This window comes from Dermacentor variabilis, chromosome 5 (genome assembly GCF_050947875.1).
Source record: "Dermacentor variabilis isolate Ectoservices chromosome 5, ASM5094787v1, whole genome shotgun sequence".
Classification (NCBI taxonomy): domain Eukaryota; kingdom Metazoa; phylum Arthropoda; class Arachnida; order Ixodida; family Ixodidae; genus Dermacentor; species Dermacentor variabilis.
In genome coordinates this window covers 12405435-12433036 of record NC_134572.1, presented here as the reverse complement: position 1 = coordinate 12433036, position 27602 = coordinate 12405435, and the positions used below count along the sequence as shown (strand labels likewise).

At 43.7% G+C, this 27602-nt stretch overlaps 1 protein-coding gene across 1 annotated transcript; it reads left to right on the top strand.

Annotated features, from left to right (window-relative positions):
* The first annotated feature begins 117 nt into the window (after positions 1–117).
* On the top strand, positions 118–22566 carry Ufc1 (Ubiquitin-fold modifier conjugating enzyme 1). The gene is made up of 5 exons (XM_075691735.1): positions 118–553; positions 872–1003; positions 12151–12227; positions 19100–19190; positions 22348–22566. Exons 1-5 carry the CDS (start codon positions 431–433, stop codon positions 22432–22434), a joined length of 510 nt encoding a protein of 169 aa, XP_075547850.1. The 5' UTR covers positions 118–430; the 3' UTR covers positions 22435–22566.
* The last annotated feature ends 5036 nt before the right edge of the window (positions 22567–27602 follow it).

Here is a 27602-nt window from a genome sequence, read left to right as displayed (position 1 = left end):
TTTTAATAATATGTGAAAATCATCAACATACGTTTGCTGTAAAGCTCCTTAATTTTGTCACAATTATATATTACTTACCTTTTATTTTTTGGCGATGCCAGCGACATCTTCTGTTAGAAATAAAAGCTTTCAATGCTACTAAATTACAACGTAGCAAGTAATAGAACCTGATAATGCAAGTTGTAAGGATTCTAGCTGTCAATCTTTCGTAAATAGGGCAAATACATGTAACGTTTTACAGTAATGTATGGAATAGCTATGGATCATATGCTGCGAACTGTGGGACTCCTGCAATCTTGTCTCGCCTGTTGACATATGCTGCTTTCATTCGACGTGTAGTTGAAGACGGCTCGCGAGTATATCTTGTTCGCTTTGTAGTTCGCATACAAATTGTTTTTCGAAATAGTCTTGAGCGCAAGTACGCACAAATATGGTCGATGATGCTACGAGAAAAACCCTTAGTGGCATCCCGTTATTGAGAACTAAAGCCGGGCCACGCGACAAGGATCTGTGGCCCTCACGGCTAAAGGAAGAGTACCAAGCTCTGATCAAGGTGAGGTTCTTGGGAACGTGGTTTTCTTTGTACAAGTCCCTGCAGCAATGCACCATGGTACATTCAAGCTGGCCGATCTTTAGCCCGTCTACTCGGAGCTAAATGTGGTACGTAGCAGCGTTCAAGGAAGTAGTTGAGAACGTTTTTCTTTTGTACAGTTTGAAACAACCACTTTTTTCTTTTTAATAGACAAGTGGCATTCACAGCCTGACACGTTATTCCTACCGATTTGTTCAACCCACAAATGGTAATATCTTTGTGCGTTTTAAAATGTTGGAGTCGGCAATTAACCAATAAGTACCTGCTTTGTATGCGCAGTACGTGCAAAACAACAAGGAAAATGACAATGACTGGTTCCGGCTCGAATCCAACAAGGATGGTACTCGGTGGTTCGGAAAGTGCTGGTACATCCACGAGCTCCTCAAGTACGAGTTTGATGTGGAGTTCGACGTGAGTGACGTTTGGCCTTTAGTCCTCTCGTGCCTCTGACCCACTTAATACCCGTGCCACATGGGCACAGAAAATGGCATTAACTTCCTAATGCCTTATTATTTAATGTCATTTGCGTAGTGCCACACGAGCAAATCAAATGGTATTCGCCTTAATGCCATTCGTTATTTCATGCATTTGCCAGAACTCGTTCGACTGAAAAATGCGTACCACAGAACACCTATACAAACTTAGAGAAGGAAAACTGTACCTTTCACAGTGCTACGGAAATAAGCGTAGCGGTGGCGTCGTGAACTAAAGTATGCGACCACAGGTGGCGCTGTACAACAGGAAACGGAAACGGGGTTTTGCACAGTATGGCCGTTGGCTTTACCAGGTGTTCTGTGGCTTTACTGGGTTTCTGGCTGCTGCGCCTCGATCGTGCACCCGCCAGTTTAGTTGCTGTGTGGCAGACGTAGCGCCTACATATATATGTAGGCGCTACGTTTGCCACACAGCAACCAAACTGGCGGTAGCACGATCGAGGCGCAGCAGAATACATGTAGCGCTGAGTCATATCGAGTTGAGGCACACTCTGAACTGACTTTTAAGGGCATCCCGAGCGGGTTTTCGTTTATTACGCCGCCGTTACCCCGAGTTGTGCCGCCGCGCTCCAGCTGTTGCATTTCGTGTAGGGCTACTGACAGAATGCGGTTTCCAGGTGGCACGATGGCCTCGACTGGAATAAACGCACACGACACCAAAGATTGAGTAAGCCTGAAAATATTTTATTTGCATTTTACAAGTACAACAAAGAGCACACGTCTACGCATCCACACAAACGCGGTTACATAGTCAAGAGCATAGTCAAGAAATGGCTCATTAATAAGGGTAGCACAATCGCACAAGAAAGAAGACCTAAGCTACAAAACGTACGGTCGGCTGCTAAGTATAATAATTTCCCTGTCACCGCGTGTCACTTTTGTACAGCATCTTTACAGCACTACCAGGCCGGGTAGTTTGGCGGAAAGAACGCAACAGCTTACGGCCGTCAGCTGCCTCTTCCTTACGGGTGTCATAATTATCCTAATCTCCGCATCAACGTCGTGCAAGTCCGCAAACAGGCATCTGTATCTGAACCATATGTGCCAGCTTAATACATGTGTAGTAAAATTATGATAACCACTGCGTCTTATCAAACGTATTGGTTTTGCAAATGCGCATTACAGCTGACGGAACGACATACTGTAAGTGAAGCACAAGAGAACAAGGACAAAAGGAGGGTACAACACTTGAAGAAATGAAGAATTAGTAGGCGTCGGTTTGCATGCTTACGGTGTTATGGAGATCAACGGCATAAAAACGTACCTTCAAGCGTACTCCCTCAACCTCCGCCGCATTCATTATGATAATCAACGCCCAAAACAAAGTGAGGCACTATTTTTTGCCAAGAGTAGACCTCTTTACAGCAAGTCTATGTAATGACTCGCAGACGAAACCAGCATGCTTTCGAAAATGTTTTACTGCCGTAGTATTCGAACGCCAACGGCCAGGAAACACATCGATACCAATAGGCTGTCGGCTGTCGGTGGTTAATCAAGTACAAAAACCTTGACGCTATAACTAAAAAGCAGCTTCAACAATCGAATTTAAAAAAAAAATCAACTGCCTATTTGTCTGAGGTAACAAAACATCCTTAGACACCTCAATTGTTTATGTCAATGGTTTGGGTAAAGTAAGATATCCGGCATGTTCAGCGCCCCTAGCAGAGAAAGCACAAATTAAAGTATTCGACCAAATTACAGTAGCTACGCTTGCGCGCTTACGCTGAAACGTGCCTCGATTGACTTTTCGCCCTCTGTGGCCATTTGTTGAACTTGAGAGTGTGCGGGGCCTGTGCGTATTCTCAACCCCGTAGCTTTGCAAGCCACGGTGTTGAGAGTACGCATTTCGTAGTGCAAGTAAAATATTTGAAACGTTTAAACATGCTAGAAAACATTTATGTGTAACTTTGAAGTACAATCGGCAGTTTTACGAGAAGAAACCTTTTCATTTATATTAGTCTTTGAGAACACAAGAATTGTTGCAGCTAGCGAAGCTGCGCAAGAGGTTGGCAACCTGTGAAGCAGACGAAAGTCGCTTGGGGGTAGGTCTTGGGGATGGGTTGTATTGGTGCGTGCAGGCCGTTCACATGCACTCTTTGTGCTTACTGATTCCACATGCTAAAACGAACTTCCTCAGGTCGGCATTGCGACGGTCTCACTGCGGCAGGTGCCATTTTGTTCCTGGGCTTCGGATTTGACATTCATTGGCCACAGTTGCTATGGTCAATTCTAAAAGACAGCAAGAAACTCAAGCTAACCGTGCATAGTATGCTTAATTTTATATTTCATTGTTTATTATGGCAGTTTAAACTTGTAAATGCATACAAATTTTTTAATTCGTACCCTAACATTGCTCACTTCAGAAGACACTGTCATCGACATCATCGGGTCAAATGTCATTAAATTTGAATGTGTGGCAGCTCCGTCGAAAAAAATGTAATTCAGGTACTTAAGGCCTTAACTACTGAATGCCATTTTCTGTACCCGTGTGGCACGGGTATAAGCCCTGTTATGTATCTCACAGTTCTCTCAGCACTGTGCCTGCCAAGTATGCAACATTCTTAGTTATGATGCGAACGTACAACTATTTTCAGTTGTTACAGTGCGTGGTACCACAGCGCACAATCCAGAAGAAAAAAAGATAGAACATTATGAATTTTTACTTGGCACTGCTCAAAAGGCTAGTGTGCAACACTAGTTCTCATGAGCAATTAGTAGGGACCAAATGAAAAATTGAGCACAAACAGTTGTAAAATGATTGTCAAAGTCAAGCAATAGCTTCTGAGTAGATGTGATGAGATACACTAATGGGGCACTTATTGGTTAGCTCTGTGCGTTAATGCTGTTGTATATGGACATGTCGGAGTGCATTCAGCAGGTGCCTTACCATGTGACGAGACAAGAGACACGCTGATGCATTCACATTTTCTGCACCTGTGGTTATACCATCAGGTATGCCGGGGCCAGCATCCAGTGAAGTGTTTCCCTTGCTGAAAAGTGCTTTGTTTGGATCCTGTGATTATGTGCCATAGTGTATTGTGTTTGACAGAGAAACAATGTGTGTGGTTTATGTAGAACGACAGGTCTGCTTTTTGCCGCCCAAAGCATGCTGCAGGTGGCTGGCATGATGCGCTGTAAGATTTGGGTACCCTTGCCTCGGAGTCTGGCATCATACTGAGGGTTGGTCTGTAGCCTACAGGACCGGTGCATCTCGAAAAGGGGTAGCTGACCTACGTTACCTGGGCATCAGACTGAGGCTAAGTTGGCTCAGGCTCACGCCAACGACCATACCTTCTTGACAAAAGTTTCCTTGCTAATGAGTATGAGGTCAGGAGGTTGGAGGAACAGAACAGGGGATTTTATTCACATGGGAGAATTAAGGCAAACTTATTTACAGAGAAGGCATAAGATACTTGCTGGAGTTCTGAGCATGTTACTTGTTACATCGTGGCATGCAGCTACATTGTTCCAGAAGCACACTACATTCTGGGAGAGTACACCCAGTAGTATACAAGAGGGCTCCTTAAAAAACCTCTGTCTTTCCTAAAAAACTTGCTGGAGAAACGGTCATGTAATCATCGGCCAAGCCAGTGGCCTGTAGCCATTGCAAAACGCGCCTCTGAGCAGAAGGTATGCACCAAGCACACAAGCCATCCCTGAGATGAATGTGGAAAGAGGAAGCAAGTACACTGACACATTGTTCCCTCGGTCATACGGAGAGGTGAACGACACAAACTGCCAGAAGGTAAGCTTCTCCCCGAAATTCCCAACCAATCCTTGACTGTCATGATGGATTGGCATGATGCATAACACTTGGTATTGGTAATTAGCAGCCTCTTGGATTCGGCCAGTTTGGGCAGCTTGCAGAATACGCACCCCTTTTTTGGCCCACACCTTTAACATTATGTGCCTCATGAGATGGCTTCACAATGACATCACAAGCAAGTCACTTGAGTAGAATAGAGAAGCACCCTCTTGTCGGTGCACCAAATTTGTCAGCATCTCAGTGCCTGCATTGACTGAATGGAATTTCATTTAAAATCGATACCACCTAGCCGCAGCCTCCATTCGTCTATAATATGCCTAACGTAGCAAGCAGCATTCACCTGCTCGCTCATCCAGCAGATAGGACGCCAATGCCATGATTGCAATTGCAGTGTCCATACAATTGCTATGTCAATAAAAAGGTCAGAATAGCAAAGCTTGTTTATGGGTGAGTTGGTGCTTCTATACCATGGTATATAGCCGATGTGAGGGATATGGGCAGGTTTAACGTAAAACTATTCCAGTCTGCTTTTATTTGAAATCCACCATTAGCTATCCTTGATAGGTCAAAATGATTCTAGTCCAGCCCATATAAACGGACGCCACGTGTGTATGGGCAGAGCTCGAGCCATCTTGACTTATCAGGGAGGGCTAATGGCCGATTTGGAATTTTTCATTTGGTCCCTACTAATTGCTCATGAGAACTAGTGTTGCACACTAGCCTTTTGAGCAGTGCCAAGTAAAAATTCATAATGTTCTATCTTTTTTTCTTCTGGATTGTGCGCTGTGGTACCACGCACTGTAACAACTGAAAATAGTTGTACGTTCGCATCATAACTAAGAATGTTGCATACTTGGCAGGCACAGTGCTGAGAGAACTGTGAGATACATAACAGGGCTTATACCCGTGCCACACGGGTACAGAAAATGGCATTCAGTAGTTAAGGCCTTAAGTTCCTGAATGACATTTTTTTCGACGGAGCTGCCACACATCCAAATTTAATGACATTTGACCCGATGATGTCGATGACAGTGTCTTCTGAAGTGAGCAATGTTAGGGTACGAATTAAAAAATTTGTATGCATTTACAAGTTTAAACTGCCATAATAAACAGTGAAATATAAAATTAAGCATACTATGCACGGTTAGCTTGAGTTTCTTGCTGTCTTTTAGAATTGACCATAGCAACTGTGGCCAATGAATGTCAAATCCGAAGCCCAGGAACAAAATGGCACCTGCCGCAGTGAGACCGTCGCAATGCCGACCTGAGGAAGTTCGTTTTAGCATGTGGAATCAGTAAGCACAAAGAGTGCATGTGAACGGCCTGCACGCACCAATACAACCCATCCCCAAGACCTACCCCCAAGCGACTTTCGTCTGCTTCACAGGTTGCCAACCTCTTGCGCAGCTTCGCTAGCTGCAACAATCCTTGTGTTCTCAAAGACTAATATAAATGAAAAGGTTTCTTCTCGTAAAACTGCCGATTGTACTTCAAAGTTACACATAAATGTTTTCTAGCATGTTTAAACGTTTCAAATATTTTACTTACACTACGAAATGCGTACTCTCAACACCTTCATTACACCGACCATAGACAGAAATTAATGGCACTACCAAGTGAAGTTTATTTTGAGCACAAAGAATATTTATACATTAAGTGGGCACATCTGTATCTTACATACAAAGGAGCAAAAAAATATGTGGCAAAAAATGTAAAAAAAATGTTATACCACAGATGATATTTTAAAAGAGCAAATTCAGCAAAATACAAAGAAAGCGGCATATCCCTGACACATTTATCACCATATCTCTTCATATAAAATGCCTCCAGTGTTTCCCTCGTGGCACAGTTCTTGCTAATGCCAAGAATGATTTTATTAGCATTCTGCCTGTAATTATTTATTGCGTAATGGCGTTCTTCCTGTAACGTCATGAGTCCCTCAAGGTAGCTACGTTTAGGGACGTGTTCTTTTTTTAGTGTACATAAATGACATTGTTACCTTCATAGATACGTCAAAAATAAGTATAAAGCTCATTGCAGATGACGGTGTACTTTTTAAAACCGTTATCACTCCTAGTAATTAACAATGCCTACAATCTAACCTCTGTGTCGTTTCCAAGTGGTATAAGAAGTGGTCTACGAAACTAAACAGTGATAAATCAGTCTTCATGCACATTACACACAAGAAATTACAGGTATTCTCTCAATAATTACCTTTCGACCGAGGTTGATGAATACAAACGTTTAGGTAGTACGATTACAAACTGCTTAACATAGTCAAGCAATGTTACTAAAACATGCTCATCCGCTTCTAAAAAGCCCGGTTTCTTGAGGCACAAACTAAAGACAAATCCATCAGAAATAAAACTACTGGCCTATAATGCATTTATCTGAAGGAAGGTGTTAGGAAGCTTGAGATGGTGCAATGAAAAGTGGTCCATTTTATATTTAATGCTTACCATAGAAATGACTCTCCATCAACGCTCATGGCTAGTAATAACATCCCTCTTTTACAACACCAAAGAGCAATTGATAGGTGGAAATATCTCCACTCACTGTATTTTGGTAAATTTAACATTAAACCTGAAACATACTTAACACATCAAATTTCTAGGCAAACTAGACATACACATGCTCATACTCTTGAACCCTACTTCGCACGCACAGATTTTTTCATCTATGCTTTTTTTTTTCCTCGGAACATAAAAGAATGGAATGTGTGACTGTTGGAAGCATTTTGGGATGGGAATAAGCCTGTCTTTGAGAGCTGTGTACCATTCTGTTTGTGACCATGGTACAAACTGTGGTGCTTTTTAATATTGTGTATCTGTTTGGTTGTGCTTTGCACGTTTACTCTATACTGCTGACTTTTGATTATAATTATGTATTATACTGTCTTCTACCATTTCACTATGTTTCTTGTGTTTTTTGAATTTCTTTAGTCAACTGCTTTTGTTATGCCCCCCCCCCCCCCCCCCTGCTCGGTCTTTCGACTGCAGTATGTTGTAAATTGCAGCTCGCACCCACACCAACTAACATAAATCGCCAAATGGATGCCATAAGTCTTATTTATGTTTTGTATAGGCTCCCTCATTCTGTCATTCACACAGGGCTGTATCTGCCCAATAAAGACCTGCAATATGGCAAAGAAATTTAGTACACTACATCGGTGGAGTAGTGTTGGTGAAGGTCGTGGCATATCTTTTATCGCATCCCAACTTTGTTCCACCATCACGTTAATGCAAGGGAAAATCTTTTTGAGCTTGAGGGGGGCGCAGAAACCACCAGGCACACTATGCTTTTTGACACTTTCATTTCATTTTATTGCCTTAACAACCCCATTCGGGGTATTACATAAGGGGTGGTTAACATGTGGGCACAAGAAAAGGCAGGTGTTACATTGAAATACATGTTTGAACAGTTTCTAGAAATTGTGAATGACATGTAATGGCAGCGACAATGAAGGGTAGGTCATTCCAGTCCTTGGCAGCTCGAGGAAAAAATGAAGATTGAAAACTGACAGTTTGTGTTCGAGGATGAGAAACTTGGAGTTGATGGCTCCAAGTGGGCGGTTTAGTGAGCTGTAAAAAAATTTGTGATGAAAAGAGAGCATGGCGATTCGACGACGAAAAGCAAGAGATGTCAAGCTAGATTGTGCCTTCAAGTGTGAAATGCTGATGTTATATGAATATGAAGAATGGATGAATCTAGTCGCACGATTCTCAACTGACTCGAGTGCATTGATGATATATGTTTGATGAGGGTTCCAGATGGCGGCGGCGTATTCCAGTTGTGGGCTGACAAATTATTTGTGTGTGAGTAGTTTGACGGGCTGTGGAGCATGACGAAGGTGACGCCTCATGAACCCAAGGGACTTGTTCACTGATGAAATTACGTTAGTCGCATGCGCATTTCTTGATGTTGTGGGTAATTTTGTGTAAATAAGGCAGCTCTTTAGTCCTCAACTCTTTTCTTTGGACGTAGGAATATGCACAGCCTCTGGGAAAAGTATACGGGCTACTCCACGTCTTCATATGTATGTTTTTGACTATGTAGTGCGGTTTCCATGGTGCTTCTGCCGTCCGAGACCTCTGGATGTTGAATATGAGGTTCCTTTTATTGCGATAGCAATTATATGGACTCTCCAAGCACATTTCTGCCGTCGCTGTGAGGTTCCGCATGAGCGAAAGCGTGAGAGGGTGAGCCGGCGAACACGGTTCAATCTCGCGTACGCAAGTGAGCAACGCGGCCCAGATGCGTGCCCTCTCCTGTCGCACACGAGGCAGGGGGTGGAAGGGAAAAAGGGCGTTCTTCTCCGGTGGCTGCTAGGGTGCCTCGATGTCCTCCTCGCCCGCTGCACCGTACAGAGTGCAGACAAATGCGGCACCTACTACGGCATTGGCAATGTGAATCGTGGATGCCGTTGTAGACGCCTCTGGCGGACGCCATAGGAATGCGTTGCCGGCACTCGTGTGTCTTGAAAGTGATCTGCAATGGGACCGAAGTATGCAATTGCATGGGCATAGTCTTCAAAGCGATCTGCAATGTTTGCAGAGTGCGCCTATTGCCGGTAGCTTCATATGCACTGTACTTTCAATGTTTCATTCACGCTGAAGCGAGACATGCAGGAAGGCCAATTCGATTGCTGTTGCCACGATTTGTCACTCCAGAACTTCACAGCGAGTTTTCACACTCATCGAGCAAGATGTGTTCATGTTTACCTGCGCGCATGACACCGTGCTAGTTAATTTAGTTAAAACATGTTGACGGGCTAGTTGATTTGAAACCATGATAGAATGTGTAAGCGCGACTGAACAAGGATGTAGAAAGAAGCAGACACACAGAGACAGACTGTCTCTGTGTGTCTGCTTTTTTCTACGTCCTCGTTGAGTCACGCTTACAGATTCTATAATTGTTAATTTAGTTAGTAAGTGAATGTTTGCAAGTTTATATGGCCAATAAAACTACTATCTTTACTTTGTACAGTGTGTGGACGCGCGACTCTCACGCGTCCCCTGATACTCACATAGCTCCCGTCTCCTGTAATCCGGCTTCGCCGTGTGGCTTTACTGCGGCGGTCAGTATGCTAGCAGGATAGTATGAGAGATAGCGCAAGTGTTGCTCTGCTAACGCCACCTAACGGCGGGGTTACTTGGGCGCAAAAAGGAGAAGGCTCTTCCTCTTTGGCTTCGGTTCGGCAAGCGGCGCTGACGTTCCACCCGTGCGCTGATCCATGCTTCTGTGAGACCATCTTTCGAGGCCTACCCCGGAATGGATGAATGTGATCATTCGAATGTGTCACCGTTCATGTAACCGTACGTGTGAATGACCAGGCGTTGGTGTCTAGCATGGGGCGAACATATTCACTCGCTATCCAGTCACGGCGAGTCGGATTTCATCGATTTCTCCCACGCCCATCGGCATGTTTTGTGGATAGTAACTCAGCTGGCAGACATTAGTCTATGAAAGGTGCAATAAATGCCTTTGTGATTGTTTGCACTACCGGGTTGTCATTCCTTTGTTCCAAGAGCACAGGTGAGAACCCCACAACAGCTATGTACTAATTTGCTATTGCAACTTTGCCTTTTGGGCAGAACTGCAAATTTTTCCTTCACATGTCTTTGGAACTTTTGGCATACCACAGGAACTCTCCTAAACAGGCAGCCACATATTACGTCGCCTGTATACATTTTGCAAAGAGTGCACTTACCCCCCATCACTGTAATATAAAGGCCAGCTGGGTCATGGCTGTTGGTAGCGTTTAGCTGGCCATTACTTTTTTGCCCTGTTACGTTACATATACGGATGATGTCTAACGTGATGGCATTGTGTCATATAACAAATAGCGCTCGGTGGTGATATGTTGCTGCTGATCTTGCAACTTCGGCAGTTTGGAAGGAGTCTGTAAAAAAAAGTGCTTGTGTTAAAATAAAAAAAAATATATCAGTGTTTGCACACCATACAAGTCACGTCTGCTAAATGTTAAGGATGCAAGGAAAGCAAAGGTCTGCTTTCCATGGCTGCTGGCAACAACCAGCTGTCGTTCATTTTTCTTTTGTAATGAGATGTATTTGCTTATTTCATACAACATTTATTGGGGGTGTTATGTTCATGGTTGATGTCCCTGCTTCAATGACATCGCATCTGTCACAGGACACATGTCAATCTTGAATGGTATGTCCGCTGCTGATATTCTAATTTAGGTAACTCAGGGGGAGTCTATAAGAGAAAAGCGCTTATGTTTAAATGCTATAAAAGACATTGACATGTCTGCATATCACACACCGCAATTCTGCTCGACTTCATAATTCAGAAGAAACAAAAGCCCAAGAATGACCATCTGGGTCCCCCAACATAACTCTCGGGGCATAAAGAGGAGGTGCTATTAGTTTCTATCTGGTCTTGCATATAATCTTTCTCGACAAAGTTTGGTATGTCTGCTGAGTAGTTTTTGTCACTGTGACACTGCCACAGGTAAATGGTTGACCGCAGGTCATTTCAGGTCCTGGATAGAGAAGGCTTAAGTGCAAGCTAGTTGGTGTTCCATGTCTGGAGCCAAAGCACAATAGGAACAATGGTATGATCAGCAGAGTGCTTTTCAATGTCTATTGTGGTCATACCCACCCTCCTTTTGCACGTCAACCTTACTTCTGGAAAAGCCTGTCAGGATGCATACACGTAGAAGCTTATGGCTAGAAATGTGCGAGCAATGGGTAGCTTGATTAAACAGCTCGCTTATCCGGTCAGTCGGTCCGTCTGTCGGTCCGGTCGGTCGGGTCGGGTCGGGTTGGTCGGCCGGTCGGTCCGTTGGTTGGTCCGTCCGTCCGTCCGTATTAAGGTTCTAAGGAGCTACTAAGTCATAGTTGCAGGCCGCTTCCACCCTACAGCTTGCTTTTTAATCCTGAGGTAGGAAAAGGCATCGGGCTGAGCGGGTGCAGCGTGGACATCTTTGTCACTGAGCCAAGCCTCTTATAAACACCTTCAATGTTGTCATTTCTTTAGGAACCCCTTTTCACTCAATGCTCTGAGAATAACTTTGTTTGGTATTTTGTATCTGTGGAAAGGGGTGCACAAGCCCTTGGGTTGAAGTGGGTGCCTTCTGGAATGTTGTGAAAACTTATGATCACGTCGGCGATGATACACACAAATTACATTCATGTTTGACTGGAAAAGATAACTGTGCTTGTGATTTGTGCGTATCATTGCTGGCAGCATCATAAATCAGCTCCACTGCATTTAATGCCTAACTGATTTATTTATGGATTGGAGTAAATTTTTGTGTCACTTCATGTACACAGATTCCGGTGACATACCCAACCACGGCTCCTGAAATTGCATTACCATCACTGGATGGCAAAACAGCCAAGATGTACAGGTGAGCACATCTGAAATGTTATACTTGATGTAATTTGGTAAAATTACTTCATCGTTTGATAACATCCTTAGAAGGATGTCTTTAGTAAAGTCATTTGAGTATTATTAGTTGTCTACTTTTGCTTCAAGAACAGTGTTTTAGTGGATGTTTGCAATGATGTTGGTGTACTTGATTCAGCTTTCATGGTATCCATCGTAGGCATCATTGTCATGTTGACTATTTTATCACATTTTCTTAACAGAAGAAACCATCAGAAAATAAACCTGTTTGCTGGGTCTACAATGTATGTTTGCTGGGTCCAGCTGTTGTGTTGTTGCACCATTGTTGTCATGCTGCTATTGTTATGATTGTTGCTGCTGTCATTGGGCTGCTTCAATTTTCGGAGTTGTGGCAGCCCACTGGCAGCCAGACAGCAGCCAGCTAGTTCTGGTCCTGATAGGAAGTCAGGTGAGCTGGGATCCCAAGACAACCCGAAGCTGCCCGAAGTTTACAAAATCGAACATTGGGGCAGCTGGCTGCCCCGGATAAATGTAAACATGCTTCCAGCATGTCAGTGCCCAGCGAGGCCGGCGCACACTTGGCGTAGTTGGCCCATTTATGCGCTGCCAGCTTGAAAATATATAGTTGCATTCAGGGATATGATCACTTTTGCAAGATTTCGCTCGACTCGGCACAGGACGCACACTGGGCCAACCTCACATTGCACAGAGCAACAGATGGCTTTCCACGCGTCCGATGCCAAGGCATGAAATGCACGTAAATAGTTGCATGCTCGAAAACGATTGCTCGAGAATACAGCTTGCAGCGATCATGTCGCTCATCGCGGCAACATTGGTGAGTTGGCATTGTGTCATCACTTGACAAGACATGAAAAAGCAGGATATTGGGTACGTCTTACATTTGATTTCAGAAAATTTCTTTCGGCTGATGGTGCTTCTCTTCTGACCCTAAGGAGCTGGGAATGCTGCTTGCACATGAAAATGCTCACTGCCTCTGACAATCGAAAGTTTTGCACGAAAAACAATATTGGCTGCGATCATGAGAGCAATAAGCTAATGTAAGTGTGCCTATTACTCAACCAGTGCATTCTTAACGTCAATGGTCTAGTTAGAATACATTGGTCTTCAACTACCACCCAAACATAATACGAAGAGATGGAGTGAACACTGGTTAATTGCGATGCCTTCGCTAACCGTAGCTAAATATATCACCGCATATATATATATATATGTCACCGCATATAAATATATATATATATATATATATATAATATATATTATATTATATTATATTATATATATTATTATATATATATATATATATATTATATATTATATATATTATATTATATTATATAAATATAATATATATAATATATAATATATATATATATAATATATATAAATATATATCACCGCATATATACATGAGATATGTGAAAAGGAACACCATCAGAGAAAGATGAACCAAAAATGCACTGCAGTGTATACGAATGAGCATCTACAACTTGTGCAGAACATGATGCAGATAACATGCACGCATGAGAGCACGGCGCGCTCTTCACTTCTGGGAAGCCTTCACGGGACACAAACACACAAAAGCTTCAAATGGTTTGCCGCTCATATCGCACTGTCTTGCAATGAGGAATGATGCATTAGAACCTAAGAAGATTGCATTAGAAATAAGGAAATCCAAAGATGACCATAGCCTGTTGCCTGAGTGAGGTAAGGTCCTCAAGCACCCGCATTGCAATCCATCAAGACGCCACAACGATAAAGGCTAAACCCCATGAGTGCGATTTTGTATGCAACGGCTTCAAGCGACGGATCGGGCCGTCGCATAAACAGATTCCTTGGTTCTGCAAATCTAGAATTCGTCGCTCGTTGCCCGGAAGTACTATGAGCGACTAGCCAATAGCACGAAGCCGGAACTGGATGTACATAACTCAAGTACTTCCAATTGTCGCACGGAATGAACAAATGATTGAATTTTTTTACATGCAAAAATAAGAACCTATTACAAGGCTTTAAGAAATATTTTATGCTGCTTTTTACAGTAAAACACATAAACTTAAGTTAATAAAGCATGCGTCATGCTAGTTTCGGCACCTATATTGCTGCCCTCATACCAGCAACACTGGGGAGACGTCGCTTGAAGTAATCGCTTGCATGGGGTACGACTATAGGCAACGAGTGAACGCAACAGCCATCTCTATCGCGTCGCTTGTCGCGTGCAAGATCGCTTGCATAGAGCTTATACTTAACACCGAGTGCTCATTGTCTCTCTTAGTCGTCTGCTAGCCAGAGAATTTCCAGAGAGCAGCCAGAACAAAATCACCCTGGCTGGTTCTGGCAGCCTGCAGGTAGCCAGAACCGTCCAGCTCGAGTAAAACAAACAACTAGTGCAAGTGTGTGGCGTGGTGGGCGCAGCAACGAGAGAAAAACGAAGGCACTCCTGCTGGATCTGGCAGCCCTTGGGTCGCCAGAAGTGGAAAATTGAAGAGGCTCATTATTTGACCAATAGTCTTTGTTATGAGTGGCACATGAGGCTTTATACGAGTGACCTTTTACAATTTTTTATCAGGGTTTGAGTTGGGTCATATTCTCATTTAATAACTTTTGGAGATACATAGTTTCGCTTTTGTACGATGTGGCATCTGATGTAACAGGCACTTTGACTGTGGCCTTAGCAAGTCTGTGTACTGAAAGTGGTATGATAGGGTGCTGCTATGTATTGTGGCTTACTAGAAAAAATATAGCTAGGATGCTGTAACTGCCACACAATTCTACATATTCCTCCGGGAAGTCAATGTACTTGCAACATCTGTCCTGCAGTGTCCCTGCAAATGAAATTCTTCCATCTGCTGTTGTAGACACTCTTTTTACACATTAGTTACTTCCAGAACGCTCTCAAATCACTGCCCCTTTATATGTATTTTGAGGTTGGGGAAAAAAATAAAGTCAAAAGGAGCCAGGTTGGGCAAATATGATACAGGGGACATCACTTTTGAAAGCCTAAGAACATCAGTTTTACCTTTGTTACACTTGCACTCTGTGATGTGGAAACAGCATGACACCTTTGGAGAGCTTTCTTTTAAGCTTTTCCTTTGTTTTGTCTCAACTTCATCAATAAACCACCTGATATTCTGCATTGATGGATGGACGTAATCCACCAGTAGACCCTTGTCCCAAAAAGCTGTTGCCATTTGCTTTTGTGCCTACCTTTACAAACAGAACTTTTGCCTGGGAAATCACTGCTTCGATTCCTTAGACTGTTGCTTTGTCCCGGAATCGATAACACTAGATCCATGTCTCATCACCACTTACCATTTTGTATGAGAGGTCGGACTCATTTTTGCAAAATGTCTCTACATGCTTCCTCTTTTGTTCAGATTCAAGTTTTGGGATCCGCCTTGCTGCAACTTTTCTTGCTTCCAAGTCGTCGCGCATATTGGCACCAACTCTCGTGCAATTTCCAGATATGTAGCAATACTTCTGGCTGTTATTCAGCAGTCCTCCATGATAGTCATGGATGGTTTTCACATTTGCAGGCACAGAGAAATAAATAGGCCCTCCACTGGGTTGCTTACTTGCAACACTGAAATGGCCAGTTCTAAATTCGCACTCCAACATTTACTGTTATTATTTGAAGGCCTACTGTATCCTAAAGTTAGTGACATTTCATCATGGATCTGCTGGGCACCTTTGCCTTCTAGAAACAGGACCTTGATTAAGGTCCTATGCTCTTTTACAACGAACTTTTGGGGAGGTGCTGCCATGTTCACTTTGCATCTGTAAAAGAGAGACAAGGTGTAAACATAGCTAGTAGATTTTTGCACCATTGGATGTATACAAATCGACCAATATACAGCTACCTAGCTAAATTTTTTCTGCGCAAGGTTCTGTATTTATCAGTAATAACCGAAAGCGATCAATAAAAAATACAGTTCTAGTTGCTGGTGTAGCCTTCAAACAGATTCACAACTTTGAAAGTATCTTCTATTTGTGGCTTACGTTGCCTGCATTACACTTGCCGACCAATAAATTGGGCATTGATAATCCAAACATGCTTGGTAATGTGGACAGCTTTGCGGCACGGCCAATGGCCCCATAAGCTTAATGTGTAAAGACGACCGATATTTCGGACAGCCATCAGCTCTACATTTGATTATCCGGACTCCGACCATGGCTGTAGCGTTCACTGACTCTGCCACCACCATCTCTGGCAGCCTCAACGAGACATCAGGCATGACCTCAGAGATAACATGCTAAATGGTAATCCCTGAGACCTTGCCTTGGTTGCATCACTATGCCTTCGGAGATTTAACTGCAAATGCCGATCTTGGAGGCTTCGGCTGAATTGTGAGGGCACAACATCGTGATCATCACATCCATTCCAGAGACAGAGGTCCCCACCCTCCCCCCCGCATCTGGCTTGGCCGTGCTATGAGCCTCACGTCATACGCATTTCGAAGGGAGTAGCCATAATCACCATCACCGGCACGACCGCACATGACTCGCTCTTGTTTGTTCAATTTGTTTTCTGAACAGCCTTCTGCTATTTTGTGCTTGTTTGTTTAGTTTGCATTTCAGACAGCGCTCTGCTGGCTCCAAGAAGTCTTTCTAGTGATGTTATTGACAGTCCGCATCAAATGGCACCAATGCTGCCCTCGCTTTCCAACTCCGAATGAGTCTTGAGTCGCAGTCCAAATGAGCCCGACTCTGCAACTGAAGAGCCTGAACCTCAAATGCAGACATCATTGATGATCTGATAAGCTACAGTGTGCCGGTTCCTGCTGCCGTTACATTTGAAGAGTTTGCATAGGTCGACAGCACGGTGTTGTCGTGTGCCAAACTGAACGATGATGAAGCAATTGAGCAAGTTCTCCCACTGTCAAACAGTAACTCTAACTCGCATGATAATGATGCACTGTGTGCTCCGGAGCCTTCTCATTAAAATCTGACTCGAGCCTTTGCAGTCCTTGCATCAGCATACAGAGGCAATACAGTACTGGCAGAAATACAGGTGACTTGGTTGCACGTAAGCGGATGTGTGTGCAGCAATGAATCGATCACCTCATCCTTGCACAGGGCCTTAAAGGGACCCTGAAACGCTTTTGACGATTTTCTACAAACGTACTGAGTCGTTAGAGTAGGTCCTTCTGATCATTAATTGACACATCTAAGTGCCCCGCGTGAAGCGTGTAATTTATTATAAGGTTTTAAACATGCACATCACTGCCGATCGCAGCACACTGCTCGGTGGAATTTTAAGCCGCCCCTACCCATATGACCGAAATCACCCATACGACGTCAGTGGGGCGAGCTATCCGATTGGCTGACAAGGGCGCGTGATCGATAATTTGTCCAACTTTATGGTAAACAAATGATATTCGTAATAGTTGGAATGTTAGTTAATTTTTTTTTATGAAAAGAAAGTAACATAAAGAGAATGCACAAGAATAATTTTTCAGTACCCTTAAGCACTTCCGGCACACAGCAAGTGTCGTCTGCTTGTGTTACAACGTACTCCATTTTGACGAGAGCTCCGTGGTCAGGGTCGGTCTCAGTCTTTTCGCGAGCACTATGATTCGACTTTGTTACCTTGTGGACTGCAAACGTAGCGACTGGCAATATGTCAAGCTGCGACATCGTGTCCCTCTTGCAATGCAGCGTACGAGTGAACTGGCTGCTGCGCATCGGACTGCTGCTATCCGATCGGCGCCAGGATTTGCGCGTTTGTGGCCGTCACTTTACACCGGAAGATTACTAACGCAATAGCGTTTCACGAGTCCGGTATTAGGGCAAATGCAAGCGCAAGAAGACGGGGTCTGGCCGCTTGACTGTGCCGTAACGGGATGAGCCATGAGATGAGCAGCAGAGCAAATGTGAATGGTCTGCACGGTGCAGCCACCTGGTGGCACAGAGCTCAACCATACACAGTAGCAGCAGCGAACTGTATGCTGCTGGTGTGTATTTTTCGCAGGAGTGTAATCTATCAACACGTTGTTTTTATAAATGTTTAAAATATTTTACACTTGGTTAGAGCAATATTAGCGCTTTGTTTGGCTGGTTAAGCGCTGCGCCAACAAGTGTATAGACCGTGCAGACCAATCAGGCCGCTCACGTACGTCTACGCTAAAGTTCCTTCATCAGCTTGAGTTTATGCCTCCAGTCATTTGCCGAAATGACCAGCTTGTCTGTGGTTACAGGAATACAAGACACGGTCGGCGCTACGACAGAATGCTCGCAACGCACGCTGCTTCGATAGCTCTCGCTTGGGGTCGACCGCCAAGCGGCTAGCGGAGAGGTCTCGCGCGGGCGGGCTCCAAAACAACCGGAAGTGGACGATGTGACGTCGCATCGTGACGCTGAACCAGGGAAGGCGGAGCTTAGCCCCGCTTGCTCGGCGAACGAGTTGAGGAGGAAAAGCATGGCTAGGGAGGAGGGTAACTTCTAATCGCTTGTAGCTCTATTAATACGTAACGCTTCACATAAATTGTGGTGAGAATGTTCTACTTAAGCTGTACCCTACGCGTCTACAAAATTTGTCCGAACCGTTTCAGGGGCCCTTTAAAACATAATAAGATAATCTTTTTTTAATACATTCATTTTTTTTCATTCATTCAATAGTTTGGACCGTACATTCCCCGCACGTGGAGTCTGAATTATCGGTTTTTGACTGTATATCATTATTTTCCTTGTAGTCTTGTTCGCTCTCCCCTGTAGCTTTTTAAAAATGTCAATACAGCAGCGCAAATCACAGCTAAACTCGATAAAAGGAAACAGGGACAACATGGAGTGTACATATATGATGTTCTTGGAGTGATGTTCTAATCCTTTTCTTTTCTGCTACTGTTGTGCTCTTCTCAGGGGAGGAAAGATTTGCATGACAGACCACTTCAAGCCTTTGTGGGCAAGGAATGTGCCTAAGTTTGGCATTGCTCACGCCATGGCACTTGGGGTAAGCATGGATGCGAACATTTAGAGAACAGGTGTGACGAGCTTATTTTAGCTCTTTTACAGCAGCTAGCTTGTGAAACAAACACAATACTAATTACCCACCCTGTAGGCAGTTATCAAAGTTTATTTAGTTGCACTTAGCAGCTCTATGGGATATTCAGCAGTGTATCCTTTCAGAACTCTTGTGCATATCAAGCTGAAACTTGATAGGAATAAACAATGTCTTGGCAGGAACATGGCCGGAGAAACGTCGAACTAGTAGGTGTTTGCTGGGGGGTGCTGTAGGAAAGGGTAACATTTATATAAAACGGGCTTTAAGTAGTCAGTGCTTGCCTATGAAGTAAAGTGTTTCCTGTTTGCCAACTACGTGCAAAGCTTGTTGAGATGAAAGGTATTAGAAGTAAAGTGTGCTTTAGAAGAAATGGGCTGTATCTTTCGTTTACCATTCCTTTATTTTTGCCCTTATGTTAATTTTTGCTGGTGAGGAATGTGTTTGACAGGAAAGGTGATGTAGGCTGCATATTGACTAGTATTGCTTGTTAGTTAAGGGCATGGGAAGGCCAGTAAATAGTGAAGAACCAGCGGACCTTAAGTGATTCCTCTTACTTTGAACTCATTTACTGCTGCAGAAGAAGGCTCTCACAGCAAACACCGGCGTCGTCTCAAAAATAACTTCTTTTCAATGCATGCAATGTCGTCCTCGTCTGGTGCAGTATTGCCCTATGGTGTAATCTGTGCATGTCTTTTGGGGAACACAAGAAACTTAATTTTGTTATGGCTTCCAAATTATAGATGCCATTACTCTTGGAGTCTGTATGGAACGCGAAACAGTGCATAAATTAACAGGCATGAATGTTTCCCAGTAGCGAAATGGTTCGCAGTGCATATTGTTTCAAAGGCGCAAGTTCGAATCTCTGTGGCGGTGGGAAGCAAAGTTTTGTCAAAGCACTTGAGCGTTTCTTCGGCTATTCTTTCCACGTTTACTGATCAAACATAGCGCCTAACGTGTTACGCCTCTATAACAATACCACACATTCTATTAGCAGGCATGTGTGCTTTAGGGAATTCAGGGTTTGTACACCTCCTTGAAATCCTTGAAAACCCTTGAACTTATAAAAAGCCACTTGGAAAAAAATTTGCTCCTTGAATTTCTTGAAAACTGTGGTTGGGGGTGACTTTTGAATATTCAAACAAACTCTGCATAGGGATTATGCCACGAACACTGTCTATTGGGAAACAATCCTAGTTATTTCCTTTTCAGAGTGTCGCTAAACGATTGCAATGTTGCATGTCCGCAGCCACCGACAACAAGCTTGTTTAAATTGCTATTGCCATCATGTAGTTACACAAGGCCAGATCAAGTGATCAAGCTGTGCTAATATTTGGTTGTTTTGCTAGTTTTTTCACACCGCAGTCATTATGGCTTTATCTTTGTGCCATGGGCTCTATAAATGGCTGGCGAAAAGTAAGTTTCAGCCGTTCGGCTTTAACATGACAAGTTTCTTTGTCTGTAGTATCTTGCACAACCATCATGCCAGAAAGCGATTGGCATCATAAGAATGGGAAAGTCAACTTAGAAAAGCCATCTGAAGAGCTTGAAACGTGTCTAACTAAGCAGCTGCAAGAAATTGCAGCTGAGCAGGAGGTATTACTATTTTTCATTGTATATGCGCAAATAAGATTTGTTTCCCCTTCCTTGAATTTTGGACTTTGGCATCCTTGAAATTTCTATTGTACTTGAAATTTGAGTCAAATGTTCTGTGCAAACCCTGTTAAATATACCTATGGGACAACAATAGACATTTTGCATAATGCCAACAACCCTGTGCACACGCAAGGCACCATTTGTGCTCATTGGCACTTCTTTGTAGATCAAAAGTCTATGCTGTATAAGCTGGCTTGCTGCATCTTTCATTGTTTGTAACACAAGGAATGAAGTGGCGTCGGTGAACAGTCTTTTTCTTTGCCCTGTGGCAAGGGTGAACGTTAAGAGGCAGCCTAACGATGACACGATGATGATGACAACATGATGATAGTGACCGTCGGCTATCCTTGGCGTAACGGAGAGGATAAAGAGACAAAGCAAACACAGTTTCAAGCTTTTTTAACCGATTTTGTAGTAACAGTGCATTGAGGACCAAGTTCTATAGTTCAGTTGCAGGGTGAGGTAAGAGAGTGCTAGGGCATTTGGCCATCTGTGGTGAATTTCCTCGTGCTTTGCTATTTATGTGATGTAATCACATGTCAAATCTAGGGCTTTATAATCTAGGGATCATTTGTTGTCAGATTTTATTATAATCGGTTCTGCTGAGTAGCTGATCCCAGTGATAGCAGGGTGGTGGCTTCACTGGGAGCCATCGAAAGAGGGCAAAATGAATGGAAAATTAAGGAAATACCAAAGAAAATAGGCGTTGTGGGGATACCAAGGCTAATTCACTTATCTGGAGATGATAGCAGAACATGTGGATGCCTCACTGAGAGAGGAGGAGAAGATTTAAATGAGGCTTGGAGAGTGTGTCTCTAGCCTGCTACTTCTCGCATAGGTAGGAGGAAATGAGAAATACAGGGAAAGAGAGAGGCAGGTGTCTAAGCTAGTAGTAGAATGAGCTACTGCATTCGCATTGTCTAATTCGCAGATGCAGTGGCATAGCCAGACATTTTTTTTGAGAAGAGCACCTGCTTGACTATGGTCATGGGCTGGGTGAGGGCAGGCGGGCTGTGCAGGTGACATCTTAGTACACAGAACTTTCGAAAGAAGGGGTGGATGGGAAGATGCTTGGTGTCACTTCCCCCGCCCCCCACTTGGTTGTACCACGCCCGAGCAGATGTGCACTATCGATGCACTATGTGCAGGAATAATGTGTCTACATAAAACAATCTCTCGCAAACATGTTTCACACAGAACTGCACTGCACAGTGGCTGCCTGTGGACAGCGATGGTTTGTGTACTGTGAGTTGCCCCCCCACTTGGTTGTACCACGCCCGAGCAGATGTGCACTATCGATGCACTATGTGCAGGAATAATGTGTCTACATAAAACAATCTCTCGCAAACATGTTTCACACAGAACTGCACTGCACAGTGGCTGCCTGTGGACAGCGATGGTTTGTGTACTGTGAGTTGCTCTGGCACCGTGTGATGCATCTTGGCTCTTGCAGCTGGGGCCGTGGCTGGCAGTGGAGATCCCCGACCTCATCCAAAAGGGTGCGCTCAAACACAAAGATGATGCACAGACCAAGTCGTAGTCTTGCGGCTGAAGTCGTGGTTGGCACACTCAATCCACCTGCGCTTCCGCACCTTGATGAGAGGGTGGCTGTGTGCTCGGTACAGGTTTTTTTTCCTCCCTTTGAGGTATGGATAAAAAGCATATGTTTACACTCCTGTAGTTTTCTGCGTCACTTATTGTCACAAGCATACTAACACATATTTTCTAAGTTGTATCATTTCTACCGCACTCTTCTTGCACGTGAAAGTATCAAGTATGAATATTGCAATACGTAAGATCTTAAATTTGACACTAAAGCTGTTTCAGTCGAAATGCCGGGCCTGACCCAGGGAAAAATTTGCCAAAGTTGTGTGGCAGTAAGGCTAGAAATAATGGTATTGCTTATAAAAATTTCCAGGGGCACTTAGTTATCCCTACATGGATTAATTTGAAAGCATTGCAACTACTGTGCAATGCTTAGATACTGTGTAACAATGCAAGTTCATGGGTTCGAGTGCCCTTAACTACCCTTAATCACTGTGCCTTAATTAACTTTGGCATTATTAAGGGGGGACACGGGTTCTGGCGGCCAAAAATCGCGAAAAAAAACTATTTTCTATTGCATTTTTCGAATGTACAGCTATTATTGCATCTATATTAATTCCATACCGATAACATCAGTATTTTAGACGCAGTGACGCCTTATACGACGTGTACTAGCTGAATTTCAGGCGGAACTTGCGCTCAAATGGCACATTTTCCGAAATGTGCGCCTGCTCTTCCACGTGTGCTAGCACGGACATCTTGGTCTCATTTGAAAGAGGCGACTTTTCCCTTCAAATTCCCGCCAGAACGGGCCCCATTCAGCCATTGGCCACTTAGAAAACGCGCAGCAAAGAAAGGTACCAGAACGCCCTCCTATTCGTCACTCGGTGCACGTGACTTGAGCTTGCCTCCCGATTGGCGGAACTGCATGGCTATCGTCTGCTCCGCGCTTGGAGCTGCACAATGAGGTGCGCCATCTTGCCCCAGTGTCAACGCGATGTCTGAAACAGAGCGCAAATTTCGAACGCGGCACAAGTTTGGTGCGCAAAAAGTGCGACAGACACTGATCAAAAACTTCAAAAAACGCTGCTCAACACTGCAAAACGTACAGGACGCCACAACCTGTGTCCGATGCCGAAATCGTTTATGTAGCAACGGCAGGCCTAACGACCGCATCGGCTGCTGCGGATACTGTGACAAGTCCGTCTGTCGTGGACCCTTCGACCAGTGCTCGCGTACGGCAAGATACGATGTACCGGCAACCCTCCAAGCGGGAGGAGGAGGAAGCGAAAGCCGAAGCAAAGCTATCGGAGTTTCATGAAAGTTCCGTGGAGTATCCGTGAAAGGCAGCCCACAGTGCTGCCTTTCCATTGCTCTTGAATGCGCTGATGTCATGCTTACCCTGTTGCTCTTGGCTGGCAACATTGAATAAAAGGTGCTAGAGGAACTGAAGAAACTGTCCGATGGTCAGTCACATTTAATCGCCGAGGTCCAAGGACTTAGAAATCAACTTACAACTACGGTACAAGCTATTTCTGATTTGAGTAACAAATTATCCGCCATGGAAACTAATTATCAAGATGTTGTAACCCTGCGCACCGACATGGATACCATCTGCGCTAACACAACCCAAACAGCCAAAGAAATACGAGGTATAGAAGCCTGTTTGGATGATGCCGAAAATCGCTCATGACGTAGCAGTTTAATTTTTTACAACATTAAAGATGAGAATGCATCCGAAACATACCCCGAATCTGAAGAAACAGTCCTCCGCCTGTGCCGTAATCACTTAGACTTGTCCATTGACCCCAAAGAAATTGAAAGGGCTCACCGTCTCGGGCGCCATTCTCCTGACCGCATTCGACCCATAATAGTCAAATTTACATTTTTTAAAGCCAAGAAGCTGATTCTTTCAAACGGCCGTAAGTTACAAGGCACCGATTACAGCATAGGGGAGGACTTTTCACGCCCTGTCCGAGAAGCACGAAAGCACCTTGTAAAGTTTGCCAAAGCTACTACCACTAAATTTTCCTTGCGCTACAAAACCTTGTGCATCGGTACTAAACGTTATGCATTCGACGAGTCATCACAATCTGTACATGAAATCTCGTAGCATACTACTTATCGCCGGGCTACTAATCTTTCTTGTAAAAGCCTTCGCGGTAAACGGCCAAATCTTTCTTTTTCTATTATCTTTACCAACATACGTAGCTTCCTCCCAAAGCATGAACACATTTGTAATCTTGTTTCTTGATCTGCCAGCAATATGCTCATACTAACAGAAACGTCGCTAACAGACGACGTCACCGATCCGGAAGTTTTGGCTGATTTGCCCCAATTTAACGTTTTTCGCAAGGACCGCAAGAGCTCACGAGGAGGAGGTGTTCTTATTGCCACTGACGAGCTGTTGCCTTGTTCTGTTATTAACATCCAATCGGAGCTTGAAATACTATGGGCAATCTGTCATTCTGTACCACAAATCGTCATACTAGGCGTCTGCTACAGACGCCCCTCCAGTAATCCAATCTTTTCTTCACAGTTAAACGACAGTCTGAATCAAATAACTGGCAAATATCCAAACGTGCGCATTCTTTTTGGTGATTTTAATTACCCCTCCATTGACTGGCTGAACCTAACACCAACAGGCAACACCGAAATAACCAACTTTGTTGACGTTTGTTTGAATTTCAATCTCACCCAGTTAGTAACTGAACCCACGCGAGTCACACATGAATCCTCCAACATCTTGGACCTTATTCTAACTAATCACCCAGAAAGTTTATCATCGCTTACTTACCTCCGCGAAATCAGTGACCACAAAGTTTTACATGCTGCTTTCACCGTCACCCCTGAATCGCGTCAAACTTTCCGCAAAACAATTCGCCTCTATGACAGAGGAAATTACGAAGAAATTAATAATCACCTGACGGTGTAATTTCCAAACTTTGAGACGGGTTTCGATGATCGATCACTGAAGGATAATTGGCTTACTTTCAAAACTAAAATTGCCGAACTCACCGCAAAGTTTATTCCCACCATCACATTTCGTGCCAGTCACAACAAACCATGGTTTTCAAAGCTCCTGAAGACACTCGAGAACAAAAAGAAAAGACTTCCATGCAGCAAAACGCAACCCAAGCGCATGTGCCTGGAACAAATATTACACAGCCGAATCAGCATACCTGCAATCTATCCCTAATGCCAAACGCGATTTTTTTCAAACTGACCTCCCCAAGATCCTAGCAAATAACTCGAGAAAGTTCTGGAAAGTACTAAATCCTCAACAGGCTCCGATCATCACACTAGCTAACCCACTTGGCGAGATGACCAGCGACATTGACTGTGCAAATATTTTTAACACTGCTTTCTCATCCGTCTTCACACACGAAACTGATATGCCACTTTCTACCGCAACTACCAAGCTAAGTTTGCCTATGCCTTCAATCATGTTTTCTGCGCACGGCATTATATGTATTATAGAAAATATCAAGATGTCATTTTCAGCGAGTGCTGATGAAATCACCCCCAAGTTCCTCAAAAATACTGGCCATGCTTCCGCACCGTATCTATCAAAACCTTTTGCACAATAACTTTCCACAGGTAGCGTTCCCAGCGATTGGAAGGTGGGAAAGGTTGTTCCGGTCTTCAAATCAGGTAACAAAGAATCGCCCCTTAACTACCGCCCCATCTCTTTAACAAGTGTGCCATGCAAAATCATGGAACATGTCATTTATTCTTGACTCTATTAATTTTTTTCATCCTGCTCAACATGGCTTCCGTAAAAACCTATCCTGTGATACACAATTGGCTATTTTCATCAATGACTTGCATATGAACCTTGACTGTAACCTTCAAACTGATGCAATATTCCTGGACTTCGCGAAAGCGTTTGACAAAGTACCCCACAAATGCTTGCTACTAAAACTTTAATGGTTAAACCTTCATCCAAACATTTTACACAGTGGATAAGTGAATTCCTTGCTAACCGCACTCAGTATGTTTACGTTGATAATCAAGCCTCTAGTCCTCTTCCCGTAACATCAGGTGTCCCGCAAGGATCAGTCCTTGGCCCGCTATTATTTTTAATATACATTAATGACCTACCATCGCATGTCTCTTGTAACATCCGTATTTTCGCAGACGACTGTGTCATCTATCGCACAATCAATAACACCTCTGATCAGCTCGCCCTTCAGAATGACTTAAACAGCGTACAGGACTGGTGTAACCAATGGCTCATGGAACTAAACCCCAATAAATGTAAATGCGTGTCTTTTAACCGAAAACGTAATCCTCTCCTCTTCTCATACAAAATCTTGCACGTCACAGTAGAATTAACTCACACTTATAAACACCTCGGCGTAACATTGTCCAATGATCTAAGCTGGAACGCACATGTCACAAAGATCATACCATCTGCTAACAGAACCCTTGAATTCTTAAAACGTCATCTACGACATGCCCCACAAAACCTAAAATTACTTGCCTACAAATCACTTGTCCATCCTAAATTAGAATATGCCTCTGCTATTTGGAGCCTTAACCAAAATTATCTAACAATTTCCCTAGAATCAGTACAAAGTCGAGTCACAAGATTCGTATATTCGTGATATTCATATAATGTTAGTATATCATCATTAAAAGCAGAGGCAGGTTTAACATCCCTAGCTTGTAGACGTCGTATTACTAGTATGTGCTTGTTTCATAAACTTTATTACAGCTCACTTCGTCATCCGCCCTACATCAATCCGCCGGCACGTATTTCCCCACGCATTGGTCATGCCCTTCAAATTGCACGACCTCGTACGCACACTGCTACATTTGCATCTTCATTCTTTCTGCGCTCAGCCCCGGACTGGAACGGCCTTCCACACGACATCGCCGTAATCACCTATACATCTAAATTTCTTAATTGTATAGCTACTGTATTTAACAGCAAATAATTTATGTTTTTTACGTGTTTTCTTTGTTTATTATATGATTATACATGTAACCCACCCCTTGTGTAACACCCCCAACCCCGGGGGCCTTTAAGGTAATAAAGTGAAGTGAAGTTGTCTTTCGCCCCAGCGATGAAGATGAAATGCGAATTTGTGGGTGACAGTACCGAAGATGCACTTCGCCCACCTGATGGGACTATGTTTACGATTGTGGATTTGACTG

Coding starts and splice junctions, on each gene's coding strand:
- Ufc1 (XM_075691735.1), top strand. CDS start 431: ATGGTCGATGATGCTACGAGAAAAACCCTTAGTGGCATCCCGTTATTG. Junction 554..871: donor AGTACCAAGCTCTGATCAAG/GTGAGGTTCTTG, acceptor TTGTATGCGCAG/TACGTGCAAAACAACAAGGA. Junction 19,191..22,347: donor CTCACGCCATGGCACTTGGG/GTAAGCATGGAT, acceptor TGGCTCTTGCAG/CTGGGGCCGTGGCTGGCAGT.